Genomic DNA, 23054 nt, shown 5'->3' with positions numbered 1-23054 from the left:
TATCTTGGAATGTTATCTTGAACTTGAATGTATCAGATTGGACACACCACTGTACACCCAACACTCTTTCCACAGGAAGTTGATCATAGACCAAATCCAGGTCTTTCATCTCTTTTACTCTTTGCTCTTCAGGTATAGCAGCCAGCACGTGACTGTTACTCATCCATTTTGTAAGTACAAAACCCCCATTAAAGCAGATGGCTCTCAGGTCATGGTAGAGAGATACTGCCTCCTCCTCTGTAGCAACTGAAACCAGGCAGTCATCAACATAGCAGTTGTGCAGAATGGTGTCGACTACCTTGTCACTGAAATCCTCTTTGTTATCCTCTGCACATTTTCTGAGGGCGAAGTTTGCACAACTGGGTGATGAAGTAGCCCCAAACAGATGAACATTTACCCTGTACTCCTCCAAGTCCTGACTGAAAACCCCACTGGGCCACCAGAGAAATCGTAGGAGGTCCGAGTCTTCATGTGGTACCTTCACCTGATAAAACATAGCTTCAATGTTCGCGATAATTGCAACAGGCTCTTTTCTGAATCTAGTCATGACTCCAATCAATGGACAAGTAAGATCCGGGCCTTGCAGGAGTTGATCATTCAAAGATGTCCCTTGGAATGATGCTGCACAGTCAAATACCACCCGAATCTTCTTTTTCTTAGGGTGAGAAACTCCATGATGTGGAAAATACCACACCCTACCATCACTGCGTTCCAAGTCTTCAGCTGGAACTCTCTGTGCATAACCCTTGGAAATGATATCATTCATAAAGACAGAGTAATCTGTGTGAAATTAGGCATCTTTATTAAACCTCCTCCTCAGGTTCAAAGCACGCTGTTCTGCCATCCTGCGATTGTTAGGCATGTTTATTTCCTTGTTCCATAAAGGTAAGCCAATTTCATAATGGCCTCCAACTTTTTTAGCTGACTTTGCAACAAGGTCCATAAACTGGCAGTCCTCTCTTGATAATCCCTGCTGTTCCTCTTGATCACTTTCAGTAAAGTCAATCTTAAACTGCTGCTTCCACAGTTCATCCAGTCTTACAACCAAGATCCTGTTGACACAGACCTGGGGCTGTTCGCAAACAGTTTCACAACTGCGGTCACCTCCCAAAGGTCCAGTCCATCCTAGAATTGTTTTGACAGCATAGGGTCCTTCATCTACACTTTGGATGACTCCCAAAGGTTCCAATGCCTTGGGCACATTTGAGCCGATTAACAGCTCAATCTCAGAATCTATTACATTTCTCAGGTGAGGCCATCTGTGAATATCTTCCTGCCACGGAATGTTACCTCTGTGCACTGACATATTCTTCTGTGTGTATGTGTTGGGTAGCTCACAGTAACAGTCACTGTCTAAGCCAGCTACTTCTAAATCAGGAACAATGTAGCTTTCCACAATCTTCTCCTGTCCCATGGTTCGCAATAAAATGCTCGATCCTCTTCCAGAGAGATTCAGTTTGTTCATTAGTCCCACTGTACAAAATGATGCTGTGCTCCCATGATATAGAAAAGCATAAGTGTGCACTGTCTTATGCCCCTTCTTAGATTTGACTTGCACAGGTACTATGGAAAGTTTACAGTTATGGTCACCAGCCCCGGTAAGACCACCGGTTTGAACAGAGACTGCAGCACTGCTCTTTGCTGCCTCAACTTGCTGTTTTGCTCGTTCTGCATATCTTTCTTTCCCCTTTTGGTAGATGTGCAGAATGTCAGGATGCTTTAGACTGCATACTTTACATGTGAGATGCTTCCTACAGTCTTTGCTGATGTGCCCAATGCCCAGACAGCCAAAACATACACTACTTTCTTTTAAGAAGCCAATCTTCTCACTATGTGCCTTCTTCTCCAATAGAGCGCACAACTCCAATGCATGTCCACCATCACAGAACAGACATTTCTTCTTAGTACACGTTCCACTCTCCGTCTTTACAGTTCCCGTATCCGCTTTCTTTTCCACAGCTGAAATAATAGTTGCGAAGCTACTCCTCTTCACCTTATAACGCGGCTGTGACTTGAATTTTGTCATGTCCTTGTTTGCTGCAAACACTGGAGTATCTTTTATGTCCCCAAACACTGGATCGGATTCAATCCTCACTTGTCTTTCGATAAAGTTGACGATGTCTGCAAATGTAGCTCTGTGATTGTGCCTTTCCTGCATCTCACAGGCTACAGTCCTCCATCTGTCCCTTAGCTTATAGGGCAGTTTCTTTATAACAGATAACATATTGGCGGGCATATCCAACTCAGACATGTACTGGATTTCTTCCATAGCATTGCAACATCCTCTGAGAAAGAGACTGTAAGCTTGTAAAGCTTTTGAATCATCAGATTTTATTGATGCCCATGAAAGAACCTTTTCCATGTAGGCTGTTGCCATCTTCTGTTCATTTCCAAAATGCTCTCGTAACAAAGCTTTGGCCTTGGCATGACCTCTATCAGAGGCCATATGCTGACAGCTTCTGATGAGCTCTCTTGGCTGCCCCCTCGTGTACTGCTCGAGAAAATGTAAGCAGTCTCTTGCGTTCGACCAGATATTAAATAAATATCTTAAATAACACAAAACAACTAAATGGTGATAGGTAATACATCTGATTTCATATACTGCTTTGGTAAAAAAAATGATTACCTGGCTGACGATGGGAGCAGCAGGACGCAAAAAAACGAAAATTACTGTTGCACTAGTCTGGACATCTTGCCGTGCCAACCTTGCAATAAAGGTTTCCTAAATGCCATGTATATAAATGTGATGTCAGCTTACTAATTGATTGCGGGTTTTGTGTAGATTTGGACTTTTATACGTTTATTCCACTTTGTTTAAACGGCGAAGTGGAGAGGCCTCGTATGTGACGCTCATATAGGCCTTGCTGGATACACCGTATCATTTACCTTTTTGTGGATCTACTGATCGCTGTGGATTACTTTTTTTTTTGTGTCATTGGATTACGGCAAAATGCAGATCTTTTTTCTCAACGTGTCTTAATGTTTTTAATGGTGTGACTGCGCTTGGTTTCTGCGTTTGGAGAGGCATCTCAACAGACTATAGGTCCAACACTGATTGTTCACTGTTACATTTTAGTTGAATTTAAGCGTCTGTCTATTGAGTTCCAAAACAGCCGTGCCGCGATTGGATTTCATAAGGGCGAATTGTTAAATTGTTACAATGTAACTTAAAAACTTTAAAAATAAACATATGTGTTTTGGAGTATAATGTTCAGCTTCGGCAGCTTTACCTATGTGCTAAAATATACAATGACGATAGTGACAAGTCCATAGCAACCAGTGTTGAATTGGTTATATCCCAGCATCCTTTGCTGAATGGTCACAATGTTGTGTGCTTCCACAACAATGTTAGTGAGTAAATCTACTGAAATGGCCACCACACCATAACAGAGGAGTGTGATGTGTAAGATGAGAATGCAGAGGTTAACTCCTATATTTCATGGCTGTAAAAATCAAGTGGTATCTGTACTTCTTTGTTAAGTGCAAACTTGCATGTGAGGGGAGGGTCATTCCTTTTTTTCAAATCGTTTGGAGGGTCATAGGAAAATTATTACTGACGAGGGGAGGGTCATGTCTTTTTAGGTTAGAGGCCACAAAACTCCTCCGGTGGCCCTTAATTAAATAACGAACAGTCCCTTAGTTTTGCTTTCAATGCTGTGCTCAAATGCTCTTATAAAAGCTTGATATTGTAGAGGATCACCATCAAATACCTCAATCTCTATCTTCGGCAAAGATGAGAGACACTGCTGCTGAGCTAACAAAGCTGTTATTTCATTTTGTTTTCCATGATTGAAAATACAGGATTTTGTCTGCTGCTTCCTGACACCACTGCTGCTTTGTGTGAGGTTATGTTTGATGAATGAAATTCTGCGTTGGGGCGTTGTGATGTATCTTCGTGTCTCTGGGGCTCAGTGTGGCTCAATAATGTAGTTTTAAGTCTACGTTTCCCATTTACATCCTTAGATCTGGCACCCGCCAAATGAGGGTCAGCATTGTCACCTGCTGGCTGACTTTGTCGATCCCGTTGAATGCTTTGAGGCAAGAATAAACCAGCTTCAGCATTGAGCGCTTTTGTTTCATATTTTCCTCTCTCAAAATACAATTCCATGCCATCAGATATGACACTTGGATTAGGAGAGCCTCTGAGCACGTTCACTTTAGCCCTGGTTGCTGCAATTTAAACTTGAAGTTTGAGTTGCTCTTTCTTTTTCCGTCTTTATCCTTCAATAAATGTTGCCGTGTTATGAGTGCAGCCATTTAATGCACGCTGGGGAGGTGGTTGAATGACTGGACCTCCTGCCGATAGAGCTTGATTGACTGTGGCTTCTGCACCCTGCAGAAGTTTGTCTTCCTGAGTTTCCCCTTCCAACATTTGAGACACTGTCACTTGGTTTTATATCATCTTGTGTTTCATGTGGCACAGTATCAGGCAATTTGACAGCAGAGATGCAAGTTTTATCCTGAACCAGTTGGTCATCTTCAGTTATACTGTGTAGTGCTGTATTTATATTCATGTCGTCGGAAAAAGGTCTTCCCAGTTCAGATAGCCATCTCTTTACATCCTTAATAAATCCAGTGGTGCGTTCACTGATGCTTGTAAACCATTCCTTCTGTCTTTCCTTTTCTTCTTCAGGAAGTAAGGCAATCACTGCTTCATGTTGTAGAATTACGTCTTCAAACTATTTTATTATATTTCCCAGTTGTGATCGTACAATAGAAGCATTTTAATCCATTTGCATTAAATCATTTGTAGAGTGAATGACAGCTTTGATTTTGTTAACATTTGCTTGCCGTTCCTTCTGAAGCTTTTGTAGTTTTCCTGCCAAGGCCTTGACAGTGAGATTTCTTTGTCTCTTAGATTCATCCATTCCAGGGCCAATTACGTCAGAACCAGCCTTTAATTCACTCATCATTTGCATTTCCACGTCAGAATCATCCTTTAATTCACTCATCATTTCCCAGTATGATATTTGTACAATTAATGCATCCAAGCTTTCGGCCAAGAAACAACATTTGATTCTACTTCGACCTCATAAAGCACATCCAAAACAAACAATCCAGCAACACGTGAATCCACCACACTGGCGGACCACAGCGCCAAGACAATTAAACGGAGATCCAAGCCTCTGACAAAACAAGCACGCACATACCAACAACCAATTTGTCCCCAATGGACCAGCGGCAGTAACGATTCCTAAGCTGTATTCAAACAACAATACACAGCCAGAATCAATACAAAGTTACATACCACATTGTTGAGTGCGTTATTTGTCGGGCCAATTAATCCTCACATTCCATTAGGCACTTTCCAGTCATTCATTCAGCGTGAGCGCTGAGTCCAACGGAGTTCTTCCGTGATCCAGTGTTGTCCGTTTTTCATTTCAATTTTCTGTTGACTAATGACTGTTGACAGGCTGAGTCAGGGAACAATCATCTGTATGACGCGCCGTTAGAATAATTCAGATCCACTCTGAGATATGCTTTCAACTTTTTATTGTTCGTTTGAAAGTCGGAAAAAATATGAATAAACGAAATCCAATTGCCTGAAAAATAATGCAAAAAGGTGAACGTAAATGTGGAGAAACTTGCGGTCAACAGAAAATGCAAAAACCCAAGCTCACCCCCTCTCTAGCCTCCACCATGCAGGTGTCCAGGTGTATAAATAGACTGTTTATTGTGAGACCAACCCCCATGACTTCCTACGTTACGTAATAGGTGAAAACTATAAACCATAAAGAAACATAATATACATGGCTCCTATAGATGGTGTTAAAGGTCGAGTCAACTTCTATGTTGTGGACTCAGGGACTGCACTGATGGGCATGGATCTAATATCTGCTCTCCACCTGCGCATTGAGGGCAATACTGTGTACCCACCATCTACATCAACCTCTCCTCCACCATCCATAGTGTCAGTGGGGCATCTGACCACACTGACCACAGTATGGATAATGGGCCACAATTTACAGCTGCTGCTTTCTCTGCATTCCTCAAAGACCGGGGAATCACACTTATCCATTAGTCTGTGTACCATCCCTCCTCCAACGGTGCCATAGAGAGATTCAACAGAGTCTTTAAAGGCTGTATCCAAGCTGCAATCCTCCAGAATAAACCGTGGAAACGTGCAACAACTGAGTTCCTTCAGGCATATCGTGCCACACCTCATGCCATGACCGACGCATCGCCATTTGAACTCATGCATGGCCGAAAGATGAGAACTAAGCTCAATGTTCCCCGCTCCTCCGTCTGTGACAGCTCATGACTATGACATGCGTCACAGAGTTTCAACCCATCAAGATCAAGAGGCAAATGGGTCCTAGCACCTACATCTTGGATGATGGGAAAACCTGGCATGCTTCCCACCTGGCGTCTGTACCCGTCAGACTTCCAGAGGTTCTAGCTCAGCCAAAGACTGGTTCTGAAGATACAGCTGAGCCAGGAAATGACCAAGAAGCAAGAGACCGTCCTGCCAGAGCACATAAGCCACCAGGTTGGCTCAAGCATTATCAAACTTAAAGAATTAACATTAAATGTTTGGACTGTGATACTTGGTTCAAGGAAATTGCCTTTAAGAACTATTAAACATCTTTGGCATTCCTTCAATGCAAATGTATCTCTATTAGAACAGGTATAGTGTTAAAATGATTGGCTCAGGTTATTAGAACATTTTGGATTGTTGAAGTTTTATTTTGATTCTGCCTAAGGTATTGAAACTTTATAGCTAAAGGATTTTGCTTCTTAATTCTGTCCGTGAGAGGAAGAAAAGTTGTTTAAGTAAAATGGGGATTTTGTGTTTACTTACCATGTATATTCCACATTACACCACTAGGTGGTGCAGTGAGTAATTTGACCGTAGTCGTTAGACAGGAAGTACTGTTGTTGTTGTTCTTACCTGCGTGTGGATGTAGATTGCGCCATGCTGCTCTGATTAAAACATCTATAAAACATCCTACCTGATAGTCAATTATTGGACATCCAAACCTTACATAATCCTGCAGTGTAAATTGGATATACCATTTTTACCTAAGTATATTTTAAACAGTGTTGTGAGTAACACGATTACAGTAATTTATTCCTTTTTGCTGTAACGAAGTACTATAACGAATTACTAATTTACTAAATTTCAGTAATATTATACCTGTTACAATCTCAGTAACGCGAGTTACTATGCACTTAACGCAACATTTAGTGGTGTTTTGTTTTTTTAAGAATTCACCAACAGGAGTATTATTTCCTGTTACTGTATTCGATGGTTGAGATGACTGTAGAGACAGATACATCTGTGACATGGACATTATTTTCAGGATTTATTACGCTGTGCTGAACTTAGCTGTCCCGTCACTGTTCCTGTGGTCAGAGCCAGAACCAGAGACGGTATGGACAACATCTGTGTCCCAACAGTTGACGGTACGTCAGGGCAGACAGCAGTGTGTCCGAGCTGCTGACAGATCTGGGTATTAATTTTGAGGCTTGCTACACATAAATATCATTGCATTTTATCAGCAGTGGAAAGTAACTATGCTGTACTTCATTACAACTGTAAGGTACTTTTAATTGAGTATTTTCATTTTCTCCTACTTGCCTATTGTACGTTTTACTTCTCTATTTTTATAACTTTAGTTACTTTGCATATTCATATTAATTATACAAAATATTATGAATAATCTCTGATGTATTAAAGTAGATAAATAGGAGACTTTATTGATCCAGTTGTGAAATTCACAAGCTACCTGCCAAGTCAAACTTCCGCTGTTATTTTGGTGAAAGTAACTCAAAAGTAATGCAAAAGTAGTGTAAACCATTACAATTCAGAGACAGTAATATTGTAATGTAACGAATTACTCTCAAATGACAGTAACTAGTAATTACATTTTGGAAGAAACTTGCCCAACACAGATTTTAAATGTGGTGTCAATTGTTTTTTAGGAAGCATGCACAAACAACATAAAGCTGTACATGAATCATGTCCAGTGAACACCACTTCACTGTTTCCCAGCAGCTATGAGATTAGTTGTGTCTTGCATAGACAGACAACACACTAAGGATTTCGCACTTTTGAGACAAATATAAAATGAAAACACCTTTGATAGCTGATTAGATGACTAAAGGCATAATCTTATCTAACAATTGCACCTGCAGTTCTTCAGATCAAATTTCCTGGCATCTGTATTTTACCTTCATTGTTGACATTGTTACTGTCACTCTTGACTTTGAAGCATAAATTACTAAGCTATAAAATAAATATTTTTACTGTGTTCCCTAGATGTGCTAATTATTACGTCAGTACCTCTCACTTTACTCCAGCTATAAACCTAACCAAGCCGTGACAACAATTTCTGTTGGCAAGTCTTAATACTCCTCCTCCTCCAGCAGGAAAATGAGGCAACAAACTAGGAAAGAGAGAAAAGCTGAATTCAAGATATGTTAACTGTTTCTCATGTTCAGCATTTATTTCTCGAGTGACTCAAAATAACAACATCATTACTAAAAAAATAAATAAATGATCAAGACATAGACCTCTATTTTTCAAAAGCAGTTGAGCATTGTGCTTATTTAACACCACACTACTTTATTCTGACAGAATAAAACTATTACATTAGTTATCAAAAGTAAAAACACAGAATAGCCTAAAATGTGTGATTTGGTTAAAGAGATAGCAATGCGATACAGTAGTTTTGGGGATTTTTTCTGTTTTCCCACTTTCCAAGAGTCACAAACTAATAAATGCCTTCAGGCAGACCTTTTAAAAAAATGTTGTCTAAAGGTGCGTCAAACAGCAATAATCTTATTAATTTTTATTTAACCTTTAATTATATAGGTAATTTCATTGAGACACTTGGTGAAGGATTAGCCACACCTTGAAATGTGGAAATGGCAGATTTCCTAATATTTGCTTTTTCCCAACAATACTTTATGCTAATGAGATGACATCCATTCCAGTAACTGTATATAAGAAAAGCTCCACGTTCAGAGCAACACTAACAGCCTCCTCGACCTGAAGGTAATTATATGAATTGTGAAAACTGTGATTTTTCCTGATATTTTGAAAAGCTGTCCATCTGAGCACATCTTTAATATTTCATTTTCAACAGGTGTGATCACTGTAACCATGCTGAAGGTAGTATTTGTGCTTGGATGCCTCCTGAGCTTCGCTCTGGCTCATCCTGTAAGTGTAACATTCTCATATTCAGTATCAATACCATTGTTCTTATATGGTGATATCATTATTATTATTGTAATAGTATAATGTAGACAATATCAAACTTGCTATTGTGAATTTTCTACAGACTGATATGGAGCACAAACGACTTGCTCGGTCAAACTCCGACTCAAATTCCAATGAGGTGAGTGCTTTCTCAAACCTCTACAGCTCAACATTCAACTCATCTGAATCTCAATTTGTATGATGTATATTTGACAACAAATGTTTCTGTTTCTCTTTAAGCGTATATACCGGCCACGTCCTCCGGTGTATATGCCACCTCAGGTGGTTATGCCTCCTCAGGTGATTATGCCACCTACGGTGACTAGCCCGCCTACGTTGAATATCCCATGGTGGCTCAGGCCCTTACTTGCCCTCTTCCAATAAACTACTAAGTAAAATCTGGAATTTCACTAGAGATCAATAAGTGAATGAATTTTGACATCAGCTTTATTTTGTGTCAGCTTTTCACGACAACTGTTTCTTTCTCTTTTCAAATTTAATGATGTTGTCTTACACTAGGTTCAATTAAACATGTGGATCAAAATCACTTTTTTCTCTGTAGTAGCTGAAAAATAAACCCCATATGGAAAATATGGACCAAATACAGTATGTTTGTTTTTCTTACAATCCATATGTATGAGGAACATTGATGAAGCTGTGTAAAAAGTTGTGTATAATCAAACTTTTTCGATAGATAGATAGATAGATAGATAGATAGATAGATAGATAGACAATGTTTCAACACCTTCACTGTTTCCCAACACATTTGAGTGTCTGTCTGACTGTTGTGAGGACTGTGGTCAGAATGAGCCACCAGATACATGGTTCACATTACATTATGTTTAGAGCAAGTTGCAACTTACTGACCATTTAACAGAATAACATAATTTGTGGTAGGCAAAGTTGACTTTCTTCAGTTATTAGTCATGCGTAAAAGTGTAAATCAATATCTATTTATGGATTGCAGCTCGCTTTAAATAATTGCATCAGTTAAATAGATGATTGTTATCATTAACTTTTAATGCATCAAAACATTTAGGGACCGTTCGTTATTTAATTAAGGGGCCACCGGAGGAGTTTTGTGGCCTCGAACCTAAAAAGACTTGACCCTCCCTTTGTCAGTAAGAATTTTCCTATGACCCTCCAAAATGATTCGAAAAATAGGCATGACCCTCCCCTTGGGTGCAAGTTTGCACTTAACAAAGAAGTACAGATGCCATTTGATTTTTACAACCATGATGTACAGGAGCAGTGTTGCCAGATCTTGCGAGACAAATAAGCAACCAGGCCTGTGAAAATAAGCCCAAAACAAGCGACTTTTTCTACGGAGCCCCCCTAGGTTCCGGAAAGAGAAAAATAAATAAACTGTGTGCACGGTTTTACAATCCGTGGGGACGGATTTTAAACTGTGGGTACAGATTGTCAATTTACATCCATGTGGACAGATTGGTAAACTGTGCGCAGTTTTGCAAAACTGTACACACGGTAGTTTATTTATTTTTCTCCCCCCTGAGCTTCAGGACAATTATCACAAGTTAGTTAAACCACCTTTTAACATTATTTAACATTAGAAAACTGATGGGATATCAAATATAGACTGATGTACCAAGTACATTATATACACAGTAAACCTCTGATAGCCTAATTAAAATTTGCACACACAAATAAATATCATCCTGAATTCACAAATTCGTTATTTATTATTGCAGGGACTGCAGAAGATCCCATTTGTAAATAACTATAACCCAGAAACAGAAGAAATTATTAACAATCTTAGTGTGCAGCAATAAAGTTTTTTCTTAAGACTCCTAACACTTTAGCCTCATATATATGAAGAGTAACACCACCATTATCTTTCTCATCACTCACTGACGTTTTCCTAAACAGAAAAAAAAACGATTGCCCTGCTCTGCCTCTGATTGGCTAGTACTCGTTGCCATCTGGGTCAGAGCCAATTAGAAGCAGGATGTGGGTGGGAAAAAACTCTGCTGTCTCCTGTGTGTATGGGGAAAGGGGAGGGACAGAAGGAACAGGTAAGGCAAACTCCTATGTTTAGAAAATATCTGCTTGACAACTTATTATGGAGCTAGGAACAAGCCCAAATAAGCAACTACCCTTTAGAAACAAGCCCAAAAAAACCGCGACCCGCGACTACCAATATTTGTAAGCGACTTTACAGAAAAACAAGCCCAAAGTCGCTTATAATAAGTGGACTTGGCAACACTGTACAGGAGTTAACCTCTGCATTCTCATCTTACACATCCCACTCCTCTGTTATGGTGTGGTGGCCATTTCAGTAGATTTACTCACTAACATAGTTGTGAAAACACAATAAGCATGGGAACTAAATGCACACTTCCTGCATTACTGCATTCCTTCAAATACTAAGTTACTCCTCTAGTAAACTAGTATTCATATGAAATAAAACAATAAAACATTGAGACCATTCAGCAAAGGACACAGGGAAATAACAATTCAACACTGGTTGCTATGGACTCGTCACTAGGCTTCCTCAGTCACTGTATATTTTAGAACATATGTAAAGCTGCCGAAGCTGAACATTATATTCCAAAACACATATGTTTATTTTTAAAGCAGATTTTAAATTACATTGTAAGAATTTAACAATTTGCCCTTATGAAATCCAATCGCGGCACGGCTGTTTTGGAAAGCAATAGACAGACGCTTAAATTCAACTAAAATGTAACAGTGAACAATCAGTTTTGGACCTACAGTCTGTGTAGATGCCTCTCCAAACTCACCATAAAACGTTAAGACACGTTAAGAAAAAAGATCCGTATTTTGCCGTAATCCAATGCAGGGGCGATTCTAGGGTCAGAGCTTTAGGGGTGCTGAGCACCCAATGAGCCCCACTGCCACCACCCACCCTCTTTTCACACAAAAAACAAAAATATAATTTTTATCATTTTAACATTGGTTCAACTAACTCCAACATCCAGATTGTTTTTCTTTTTTTTGAGACCTTTTCAGAGCACCAGCTTAATTGTGAGAGTTCACACAGACAGCCCCCTGTAACAAACACAAAACCTTCTTCACTCAGCTGGTTTTCCTGACCATTAACTCTATGTGCCTCCTTTTTGTATCAACAGTCATCAGATTGGTTAGATTAGATTCAATTTTATTGTCATTGAACAAAGTAACAGGTACTTGGATAACAAAATGTAATTCATCTTCTGTAAATGATTTATTATTATTAAATTATTTTTTGTGTGCCAAACTGAGTATGAGTGTATTGAGACAGCTTTAACTGTTTAGGACCAGTGTCCTTATCCCCTAAGTCTGAACAGCTCTCTTCTGTCTCTGCTGCTTTGGCTTGGTGGTCTCTATGTTGCACTCCCTCTGTCTCTTCATTTCTTTCACTTGTCAATTCCCTCTCATCCCTTATGGACTCTCCCTGTTGTTTTCCTCCTCCTTTATTATGAAGAAATGTGGTGAAAAATAATTTTACAAAAAGTAAATGTAATATAGGCTACTTAATGCCAATAAGTTAGTATAGGAGTATGAGTAGTTACTGTTTTGCTTGCCACTATTCTCTATATGTCGAGAGAGAGAGAGAGAGAGAGAGAGAGAGAGAGAGAGAGAGAGAGAGAGAGAGAGAGAGAGAGAGAGAGGCTATGAGTTCAGGAGTTAAGCCTGGTTCAGGTTAAATCCTCTGTGTGTGAGGAATGAATAAATACAGCAAAAGAAAAACATTAAACTTTCTTTTATTGTCTAGTTTGATAGTCAGCCACAACTGAAAAATAACAGATATAAATCTAGGAATGAATAACAATTCATTTAAAAAGCCACAGTGAGTGTTTTCACACATAGGCCTACTGGTAGTATATAAAGGTTTTATATGTTTGTTTTTTCACTCTGGTCCAAACGCCAGGGCCAGAGTGATAGAGAAAGACTATGGCTCTGGCCAGGGCTTCATGTTTCCATGACGACTGACCAGAAAAGACGCACGTGATGTGCGTTGCTATGGTACTGATAAACAAACCTGCTAATGCTAATTGGTTAGCTAGCAACAGACACCGAACGATTGACATTATACCGCTATATCACATTTAACCGACGTGACATGTCAACGTCCTGGGCAGCTGTTCTCCACGCAGCAGCCTTTCTGTTTATATCTGTATAAGAGAGGTCAGAGAGAATCGGACATTCAGACACTTATCACTCGTTCTAGTCTCTCTGCCATTTTTGTGAGTCGCTTCCGAAGCTTTTCAACGGTGTAGTACGACGTCTGCTGGGGGCGTATTGCGTATTATGGAGAGGATTTCAACTGCCAGTGTGAAGGCGGCGTTATTATAGGTGTACACGTGATTCAGGTACTCACCGATATGGTTTGTGAGACACAGCTTTGGAGCAACTTAGTTGATTCACAACACTACATAACGGGTTCTCACTCTGCGTGTGTTTCGCGCTGGATGACGGTCGTGCTGAGCGGTGCAGGTACAGAGGAGAAGTAGAAGAAGAGAAGAGGATGATACCATTTGCTAAGCGGGGATGTTTTCATTTTCATCCTTAACACATACATTTTAAACCACAAACTACGGAGTATGTTTTGGACATTATTTAACCTTGTCAAAGACGAACAAAAATGTTAGAATAACAACATTTCTTACTCCAAGTTTTAGGGGTGCTGAGCTCCTTTTTAGGGGTGCTTCAGCACCCCTAAAAAGGGGCTAGCCTCGCCCTTGATCCAATGACACGGTAAAAAAGTAATCCACAGCGCTCAGGAGATCCACAAACAGAGTCACGGTGTATCCAGCAAGGCCGATACGAGCGTCACATTCACCAGCCAGCTCCAAACAGGTGAACGAGGCCTCTCCATTTCGCCGTTTAAACAAAGTGGAATAAACGTATAAAGGTCCAAATCTACACAAAACCCGCAATCAATTAGTAAGCTGACATCACATTTATATACATGAGATTTAGGAAACCTTTATTGCAAGGTTGGCACGGCAAGATGTCCAGACTAGTGCAACAGTAACTTTCGTTTTTTTGCGTCCTGCTGCTCCCATCGTCAGCCAGGTAATATTTTTTTTACTAAAGCAGTATATGAAATCAGATGTGTTACCTATCACCATTTAGTTGTTTTGTGTTATTTAAGATATTTATAAAATATCTGGTCGTAATTATTCCACTCTTTTTTAAACAATGCAATTACCCGTTTCAGACACCAGGGGGCAGTGCTCCTCCTGCCCCCCCAGCAAACTCCACGTATGCGGTCAGACCATCTGCTAGGGGGCCGAGACTGAGAGCTACATGGATAAATATGCACCAAACAAGCCACTTTGAAATGTTGCTCTTTTCATGAATAAAAAAGTTGGGTGACCCCCCCACCCAGACTGTAAAATGTTGGATGACCCTCCCCTCAACAAAAAATAAAAAGATATGACCCTCGACTATTTTCCTCCGGTGGTCCATTCCATAAATACCGAACGGTCCCTTATTGAGCAATTTAGGTTCACTATCCTCTGTTTTATTTTTTTATAAAAAGTAATCTCTGGCCTGGAGATATCTGAACTCTAAGTGCTACCTTTGTCCTTTTATTTGGTTTCTTCAGATCTTTTTTTTTTTAAGATTATATTTTGGGCATTTTTAGGCCTTTATTTGACAGGACAGCTGATGACATGAAAGGGGAGAGAGAGGGGGAATGACATGCAGCATAGGGCCACAGGTCGGACTCAAACCCGGGCATGCTGCGTCGAGGAGTAAACCTTTTTATATGGGCACCCGCTCTACCAACTGAGTTATCTGGGCGCCCGGTTTTTCCAGATAATAACCCTGTAGTGTAAATTGGATATATAATTTTTACTTAAGTATATTTAAAATGTGGTGTCAATTATTTAGGAAGCATGCACAAACAACATAAAGCTGTACATGAATCATGTCCAGTGAACACCACTTCATTGTTTCCCAACAGCAACGAGATTAGTTGTAAGTCTTGCATGGACATTAGACAACTCATTCTTAGGATTATCCCCAGTGCATCTGTGATATCTTTAGTTGCAATGGTGTGATGATGTGTTGGAGAGGAATCCACTTGACACTGTTCTTGATCATAAAGGTTTTATTACATCACGTTTTCAGCATCCTTACAAGCCCTGCAGAGCTTGGAGAGTACACAGCCAATGAACATACTCTGTCTTGCTGCAGCAGTCCATAATGGACATGTTCTCCTATTCCATTTCTTGAATGTGGGTGTGGAACATAGACATGAGTTAGTGAATTTGCCAGAGGTAGATCTCAGCAAAGTCGTTTTCAAAAAACTTCTTGACTACTATGGTTGGCTTTTGCTGAGACAGAAAATATGCCCTTTAAAGCTGGAAACATCTGTATCATCCTCTCAATGCTTGGGAACAATGACAGCCACCTTGTCTTGCTGTGAGAGAGCATCCTTCTGTAATCAATCTCAACAAAATCACAGTACTCCTTCAGGCTCTCAGTGCGCACAGTGTAAATGTGGAAGTACTGGTAGATTTTGAAGATGATATTCTCAATGTCAACATCTATTGTGTCTGCCCCATGATGAGCACAATTATTCAATATGTGTGCTGGGCAAACCACACTGATCAGAGTCTTGTTCTGCAGCAACTTCTTCAAATTTGCAAACACATTCTTTCCTGCTTCATCAAGTCGGATTCCTCCAAAATTTGTGTTGCAAAAATTGCAACACAAATTCTATCCAAAATTGTCGGCAGTACATGCAATACATTTTTCAGATGAATTGTTTTTTGCCGGTGTTTCCATGAGCTATTTTGCGATGGTTTATGCTGTCTCATTAGGTGTGTCCTTAACCTCAATTTTTTTGCAGTTCAACTGTGAAGCTGCACCTACGCTTTGGCATTTTGTGTGCTGCTGCTCAGCTGTCTGCTCTGCTCCCTGTGTATGTATGCGTCGCAGAGCCGCCCACAAGGCAGCCTCTCGGGAATTACGTCACGCAACAAAGTACCGTAGTATTGTGTGAAAAGCGGCAGTTAATTTAAGTACATGCTTAATGGTCCCATGAAAAACATACATACATTTTCATGAATTTATAAAACCCCCCCGGACGCCCCGGACGCCCCGGACAGTACGTAAAAAGTGGTCATGTCCGGACAAAGAGGGCATTTGGTCAACCTACCGAACCCCCAACTGTGCCTTTAATGGGTTTTAATCTGACATCTCTCCATTTGTGTATGTACAAGGTCTTGTTTTTACCTTTATTGTTGACTTCACTCTAGGCCTGTTTGTAATATGTGTAATGTGTAACACCAACAGAGTGTAAAAATGTAATTTCTTCATGCAGGATTAATAAAGTATGTCTTCTTCTACTTAGATTAACTTTTGGGAACTACCATTCACCTTCTTTCTCTGGAATGCATTTGATAGGTGTGTGGCTGTCTAGATGATTTATTGCTTTTAATTAGTTGAAATGGTGGCATGCCGGTAACAAAAAAAAAGTTTGTTTTCATGAGGTGCTCTAATAACAACTGTGATTGGCTGAAAGAAACTGTATATGCCAACACTGAAGACTGGTTCTGCACTTATGTTAATGAATCAAAGAGTGAAACACTGAGAAAGGTAAGAACAGATTCTACATGAAGTAACACTAAAAACATGGGCAAGATGGGATCTTTGCATTCATCAGTGATTTTTTCATGTGACAATTGGCTTGTTTTTATTTATTTATTTTTTTTTTAGATGAAGGCATTTGGAATAAAGGCCGTTGCTCTTGTTGTGGTGATTGCGCTCGTCTCCAGCTCTTTTGTAAGTCAGTCTGTAAACTCTACCAAAATTTACAACAAGGACGAACTGTGGAAGTCTCAGTGTTTATTGTAAAACGTTTAGAGTTAAATTTTTGTGCTTAATTTTAAAGGCTAATCCTACCATGTCATTGAGAAGCGCTCAATTGAGGAGGTCAGTATTTAGTTTGGATATAATGATGTAAATCACATAGTCTTTTCTTAATTTAAACTGCCATTTTCTAATCAACTATGGAAGGAAAAATAGAGATAAAATTGAAATGTATATCATTCTTGTACACCTTCTTGATTTCCCCCTGTACAGACCAACAACAACAACGCCCCATCCTTGGCCCGTGTTACTGATGTGCTCATGATCCTGAAGTACCTCAAGGACTTGACTCAACAAAATACTGCAACCATGATGTGATCATGCTCTGATTAAATAACTTGCTGGTTCAATACAAATGAAAGCAATAAAGAACCAAAGCTGTTCATTTCCTCTTGGTCTTTATTTCTAAGAATATCTAGTTGTACAAAAAGTGGGAGAAAGATAAAATACACTTTGTTGGAGTCTGACATAATATTTAACAGCTTTCATACCAGAATAAAAAATATTTTAATTTACAAACCATGTTTTGGTATTCTGTAACTGTGCATGTTGGTCTGCTCCCCATAGCTTCATGAAGGAAACAATACTGCCACCAAGCAACTGTTAAAAGTTACTGCTATCACATAGTGTTCAAGCATAGACAAGAATTGCCATAGCAACCCCACAACAGGGAATACAGTAACGACTCACGCGTGTGTCTGACCCTGTGAGATTCTACCTGGAAATTCAATGAGAAGAAAAACATAAAAATGCCCTAAAATGACCTTTTTAGTTTTGTTTGATTTCATGGATTACATGTGCAATGCTTAAATCACACATTCACATATTTGTTCATAGTTCAACGTGATGCATTGATACTCTCTGTTGCAGTTTAACACAGTAACACAGTATTAACCACATCTGTCCCCTGCTTTATGATGCTTTTCTAAACTGTGTCAGCAGCTGTTTCTGGTGTTGTACTGCAATTTGTTGGGTTTTCTTGATCTCCATATCACACCAGGGATGAAAACACAATCATTTGATTTTGTATGGGTTGCTTTAACAAAAGAACACAAAGTGGCATTTAAACAGATCCCTTTTCTCTGTGATCTTATTTCAAAGCAACCTCATAGGCAGTGTGAAGCTGCACATTGTCACCTGTTCGTCATATGAGTTAAGTAAGAAGCAATTTTCTCATAGAGACACACATTTATTAACACCAGGAGCATCAGTGATTGAAATAAAGGACTGAAGACATGGGTAGTGGCACGAACAGGTGTGTCATAATGGTGAACAGAAAAGTGAAACTTAGAGAAAGTCAAATTGTTAGGAAGAGATAGTTTTGCAAAGAGATAGACTGAAAGGCAACATGCACATTGTTTTTTATGAGGAAGAGATCTCTGGAAAATACTATACAAAAACAACACAAAAACAAATTACCAACTCCTAACATATTTTAGAAACTCTTTAACCAGATTTCAGTGTTACCCAGTGTTATTTAATTACACCAAATGGGAAATTGTATATGTCTTCTGCATACTTTTATACAAATTGCCCAGTAATTTCATGTGACATAACATTTGTAATCTTTGGGATTTCCAAAATAATGAAATTTGTAGTTCAGTTATTTTGTGCAAAGCTTGGCTGTGCATAATGACTGAAAAGGCAATCATTTTCCTAGATGTATCTGTCACGTCTCGTCCAGTGTCAAGTTTCTGTGTTTAGTTGGTTTCCTGTTTTCTGTTTGGTTTTCTATTTCCTGTTTTAATTTGTAGTCTCTCTGTTCCCCTATGTGTTGTCTTGTTTTACTTCCTGTCTTTTGGTTTTCCCACCTTTGTGATTGTTTGCTCCACCCTGATGTCTTTCACCTGTTCCCCAGCTTTGTGTCACCTGTCCCTTGTTGCCTCGTTACCAGTGGCGCAAAAAGTGGATATGTGCTATATGCGGCGCATAGGGGCCCAGCACCATGGGGGCGCCAAAGCGATGGTAAAAAGAATCATTTCTGCATTTCTAAAAATAGAAAAAGAAAGAGGGAAAATGAGATGGTATGTCCAGGGATGCGACAGCAGTTAAATAAGTGGATAGTGAAAGGTAGGATTTAAAGTGTGACGTCTGTGCTTGGAGGCTTGCAAATATTAATGTTAACAGACTAGCTAGCGTTTGCTAACACTGGGAATGTAGCAGCCAAATAGGGGTTTACCATGGAATCATGCATATATTTGCTACCAAACTTGGAGGCTTAAAAATATTCATGTTAACATACTGTTCTCAGACTAGCTAGTGTTTGCTAACACTTGCAGCTAAAGTGGGGTTTACATCTAGCTTAATGCAAACCAATGTTGCTGATAGCTACATTTAGATTTTGGTTAAACCCTATGGTACCAATCCCATGCATGACATATCTCAATTTTATTAAGGTAAAATAACAACTGGTAAATATAATGTAGCATGCAACATAACTTATGCAATAACTCTGGTTTACCATGGAATCATTATTAGATTTTGTTTTACCATTAGCTGTTCATGTTAGCTGTGCTGTCAGACATACAGTCTATAGTTACATCTTTTGGGTGACATGTAATTGCTGTAATTACAGGGTCACATCTGTCTCTTTAAAGGTCTATGCTAAGTGGCTCTCCATATTTGTACTTTTTAAAATCCAAAATGTGAATGTAATTTAAACAGCAGCACAACCTTACTGCATAATAGTTGTCTTATCTGATGCCATCACTAGGCTGATAAGAATTGAATTTAGGCTGCTATATTTAACAGTGAGTTCATTTCATTCAGGTGTGAGGATGGTGGATTAGGAAAGACAGGGGAAGGCAACAGGTAGGTGGAAGTGTAGGGGGGCCACTTGATACCAACAGATTCATTTCTTAATATTATTAATATGGAAAAACTAATATATAAAAATATATTACATAATGTTTGTTTGACAATATGTCTTAGTGGAGAAGAACACAGGCAAGGAGTGAATGACATGAGGTCGGCGATGGCATCAAGTAGAGATGAGACCAGTGGTGACATCAGGTAGGAGTTCTATTAGACCACACAAAACTAAATGTCCAGTTCAAGCTCCGAGTCCTCCTCACATTTGTTTCATTTTGCACTTTAACGTTAGTGTTGCTTACAGATGAAGTCTGATTACTTCTAATGCTAAATCGAAATAATTGAACATGTTTTGTTATATGCTATTAGGCTAATCTTGCCATTGCGAATGAAAAATGCATTTCTGTATCAAAACCCGGCACATGTAGGAAATACAACAATTAGCCTATGTCTGACAGCGGGGACGTAGTAAACAAATCAGAACGCAAATTGCCATCAATGATGATTTATTTATTGTAATGAAAATAAAGTATATATATATACACCATATCATTATTTATAATTATGCTAGGCCTACAGTGGCTAATATACTTTAAAATAAACCTTTATTATTTAAACCCCATACATGATGATGTCCGGCACACTTATTTATTTACTTGTTTATTTATTTATATTTATATGCCAAAATTGTTGCTGCATACCCCTCTGACACTGGGTAGTTGCGCCCCTGCTCGTTATCCTGTGTATTTAGTCTCTGTGCTTTCTGTGTCAGTTGCTGGTTGATTGTCATTCGTCATTCATCATCTGTCTTTTGTGTCTGTGTATTACTGTGTTTTTGTGCTCCTGGATTTTTACCCGTTCTTTCCGTGTTCCAGTTTTTCTGGATTTACTCACCTGCTCAGCTTACAGGTTTGTAAGTCTCTTTGTGTTCTCATTAAATTATTATTATTTCAAACTGCTGCACACTCCTCGCCTTCCTGCACTTGGGTCCAAGCCTGCACCGTGACAGTATCTTCATATATGTCTGCAGACATTGTGGGGTTCCTGCATTACTAAACATGCAGCCTGTCAAGAAACGACACATGATAAAACCTGTTGCCAAGATGATCATTTTATGAGCTGCTTGTCAATGATGTTTTATTCAGATTTTTACCTGATTCCTTTTGCTTTTGCCCCTATCACATTTCACACTTTTGAGACAAATACAAAATTGAAAGACCTTTGACAGCTGATTGGATGACTAAAGGCATAATCATTTCTTTAAAAAGTGCACCTGCAGCTCTTCAGACCAAATTTCCTAACCAAACCGTGACAACATTTTCTGTTGGCAAGTCTTAATACTCCTCCTCCTCCAGCAGGAAAATGAGACAACAAACTAGCAAAGAGAGAAAAGCTGAATTCAAGATATGCTAACTGTTTCTCATGTTCAGCATTTATTTCTCGAGTGACTCAAAATAATAGCATTACTAAAAAAATAAATAAATGATCAAGACATAGACCTCCAATTTTATTCTTTCATTGTTTTTATTTTTCAAAAGCATTTGAGCATTGTGCTTATTTAACACCACACTACTTTATTCTGACAGAACAAAACTATTACATTAGTTATCAAAAGGAAAAACACAGAATAGCCTAAAATGTGTGATTTGGTTAAAGAGATAGCAATGCGATACAGTAGTTTTGGGGATTTTTTTGTTTTCCAACTTTCCAAAAGTCTCAAACTAATAAATGCCTTCAGACAGACCTTTTGAAAATGTTTGGTGTTGTCTAAAGTTATGTCAAACAGCAATAATCTTATTAATTTTTATTTAACCTTTAATTATACAGGTAATCTCATTGAGACACTTGGTCATATTTGTAAGAGCAGCCTGGTCGCACAGAATTCCGTGAAATAATCACGAATTGTTAACAGCGCATTACGTGGTGGTGGCACGGAATGTGTGAAAAATCTGTGTGGCCACCACGGAAAAGAATGCCAATGTAAAGTCAATGAGAAGATGACGTAGCATTAAGAGCGACTACGGTAGCGAGTACTATGTAACGCCGAAATTCCACGTAAGGAGGTTGGTTGGGTCAAACACAGGACTTTCACCCAGGATACCGGGGTTCGTGTCCCGCGTGTCAAGTTTCGGTAAGTCGCTTTCTTCTTTTCCGTCCCGTTCTTCCCGCGTGTCACAGAACCGTAAGCCCACCCACGACCTTTTCCTTAACTTAAGGGGCCGTGTTTATTTAACGGAATTCTTCCGTGGGCCCATCACGGAATTTTCGGCGATGCATGTTCATGTCACGGAATTCTTCCATGGGCCCATTACGGGATGTTTTGCGATTCCGTGAAACTGACACAGACTTTGAGTTAAGGGGCCATGTTCATTTCACAGAATTCTGTGAGATCAGGTTGGCATGAGACACCTGGTGGAGGATTAGCCACACCTTGAAATGTAGAAATGGCAGATTTCTTAATATTTGCTCTGGCTCAGTCTGTAAGTGTAACATTCTCATATTCAGTATCAATACCAGTGTTCTTATATGGTGATATCATTATTATTATTGTAATATAATGTAGGCAATATCAAACCTGCTATTGTGGATTTTATACAGACGGATATGGAGCACAAACGACTTGCTCGGTCACAATCCGGCTCAAACTCCGGCTCAAATTCCAATGAGGTGAGTGCTTTCTCAAACCTCTACAGCTCAACATTCAACTCATCCAAATCTAAATTTGTATGATGCATATTTGATAACAAATGTTTCTGTTTCTCTTTAAGCGTATATACCGGCCACCTCCGGTGGTTATGCCTCCTCCGGTAGTTGTGCCACCTCCGGTGGTTGTGCCACCTCCGGTGGTTACGCCACCTACGGTGCCTATCCCACAGTGGATCAAGAACATACTTGCCTTCTTCCAATAAACTACTAAGTAAAATCTGGAATTTCGCTAGAGATCAATAAGTGAATGAATTTTGACATCAGCTTTGTTTTGTGTCAGCTTTTCACGACAACTGTTTCTTTCTCTTTTCAAATTTAAATGATGTTTTCTTACACTAGTTTCAATTAAACATGTGGATCAAAATCACTTTATTCTCTGTAGTAGCTGAAAAATAAACCCCATATGGAAAACGTTTGTTTTTCTTACAATTCATATATATGAGGAACATTGATGAAGCTGTGTAAAAACTTCTGTATAATCAAA

General features: G+C 39.3%; 1 protein-coding gene across 4 annotated transcripts in view; it reads left to right on the top strand.

Moving 5' to 3' along the window:
• The window catches only part of LOC116034280 (glutelin-2-like), a 28555-nt gene extending 5768 nt beyond the window's left edge, over nt 1-22787 (top strand). The window contains exons 2-4 of one of the 4 annotated variants that reach the window (XM_031276890.2): nt 9093-9166; nt 22463-22531; nt 22633-22787. In XM_031276890.2, the coding sequence (XP_031132750.1) occupies nt 9110-9166; nt 22463-22531; nt 22633-22773 (267 nt within the window). In that variant the 5' untranslated portion in view covers nt 9093-9109 and the 3' untranslated portion in view covers nt 22774-22787. Of the gene's footprint in view, nt 1-9092; nt 9167-9287; nt 9345-9445; nt 9633-22462; nt 22532-22632 lie in introns of those variants that run through there. The other 3 variants (XM_031276893.1, XM_031276892.1, XM_031276891.2) reach the window with 3 other exon arrangements.
• The last annotated feature ends 267 nt before the right edge of the window (nt 22788-23054 follow it).

This window comes from Sander lucioperca, chromosome 4 (genome assembly GCF_008315115.2).
Source record: "Sander lucioperca isolate FBNREF2018 chromosome 4, SLUC_FBN_1.2, whole genome shotgun sequence".
Taxonomy (NCBI): Eukaryota; Metazoa; Chordata; class Actinopteri; order Perciformes; family Percidae; genus Sander; species Sander lucioperca.
The sequence above is the reverse complement of the archived record's forward strand: the minus strand, read 5'-3'. Positions and strand labels throughout refer to the sequence as shown.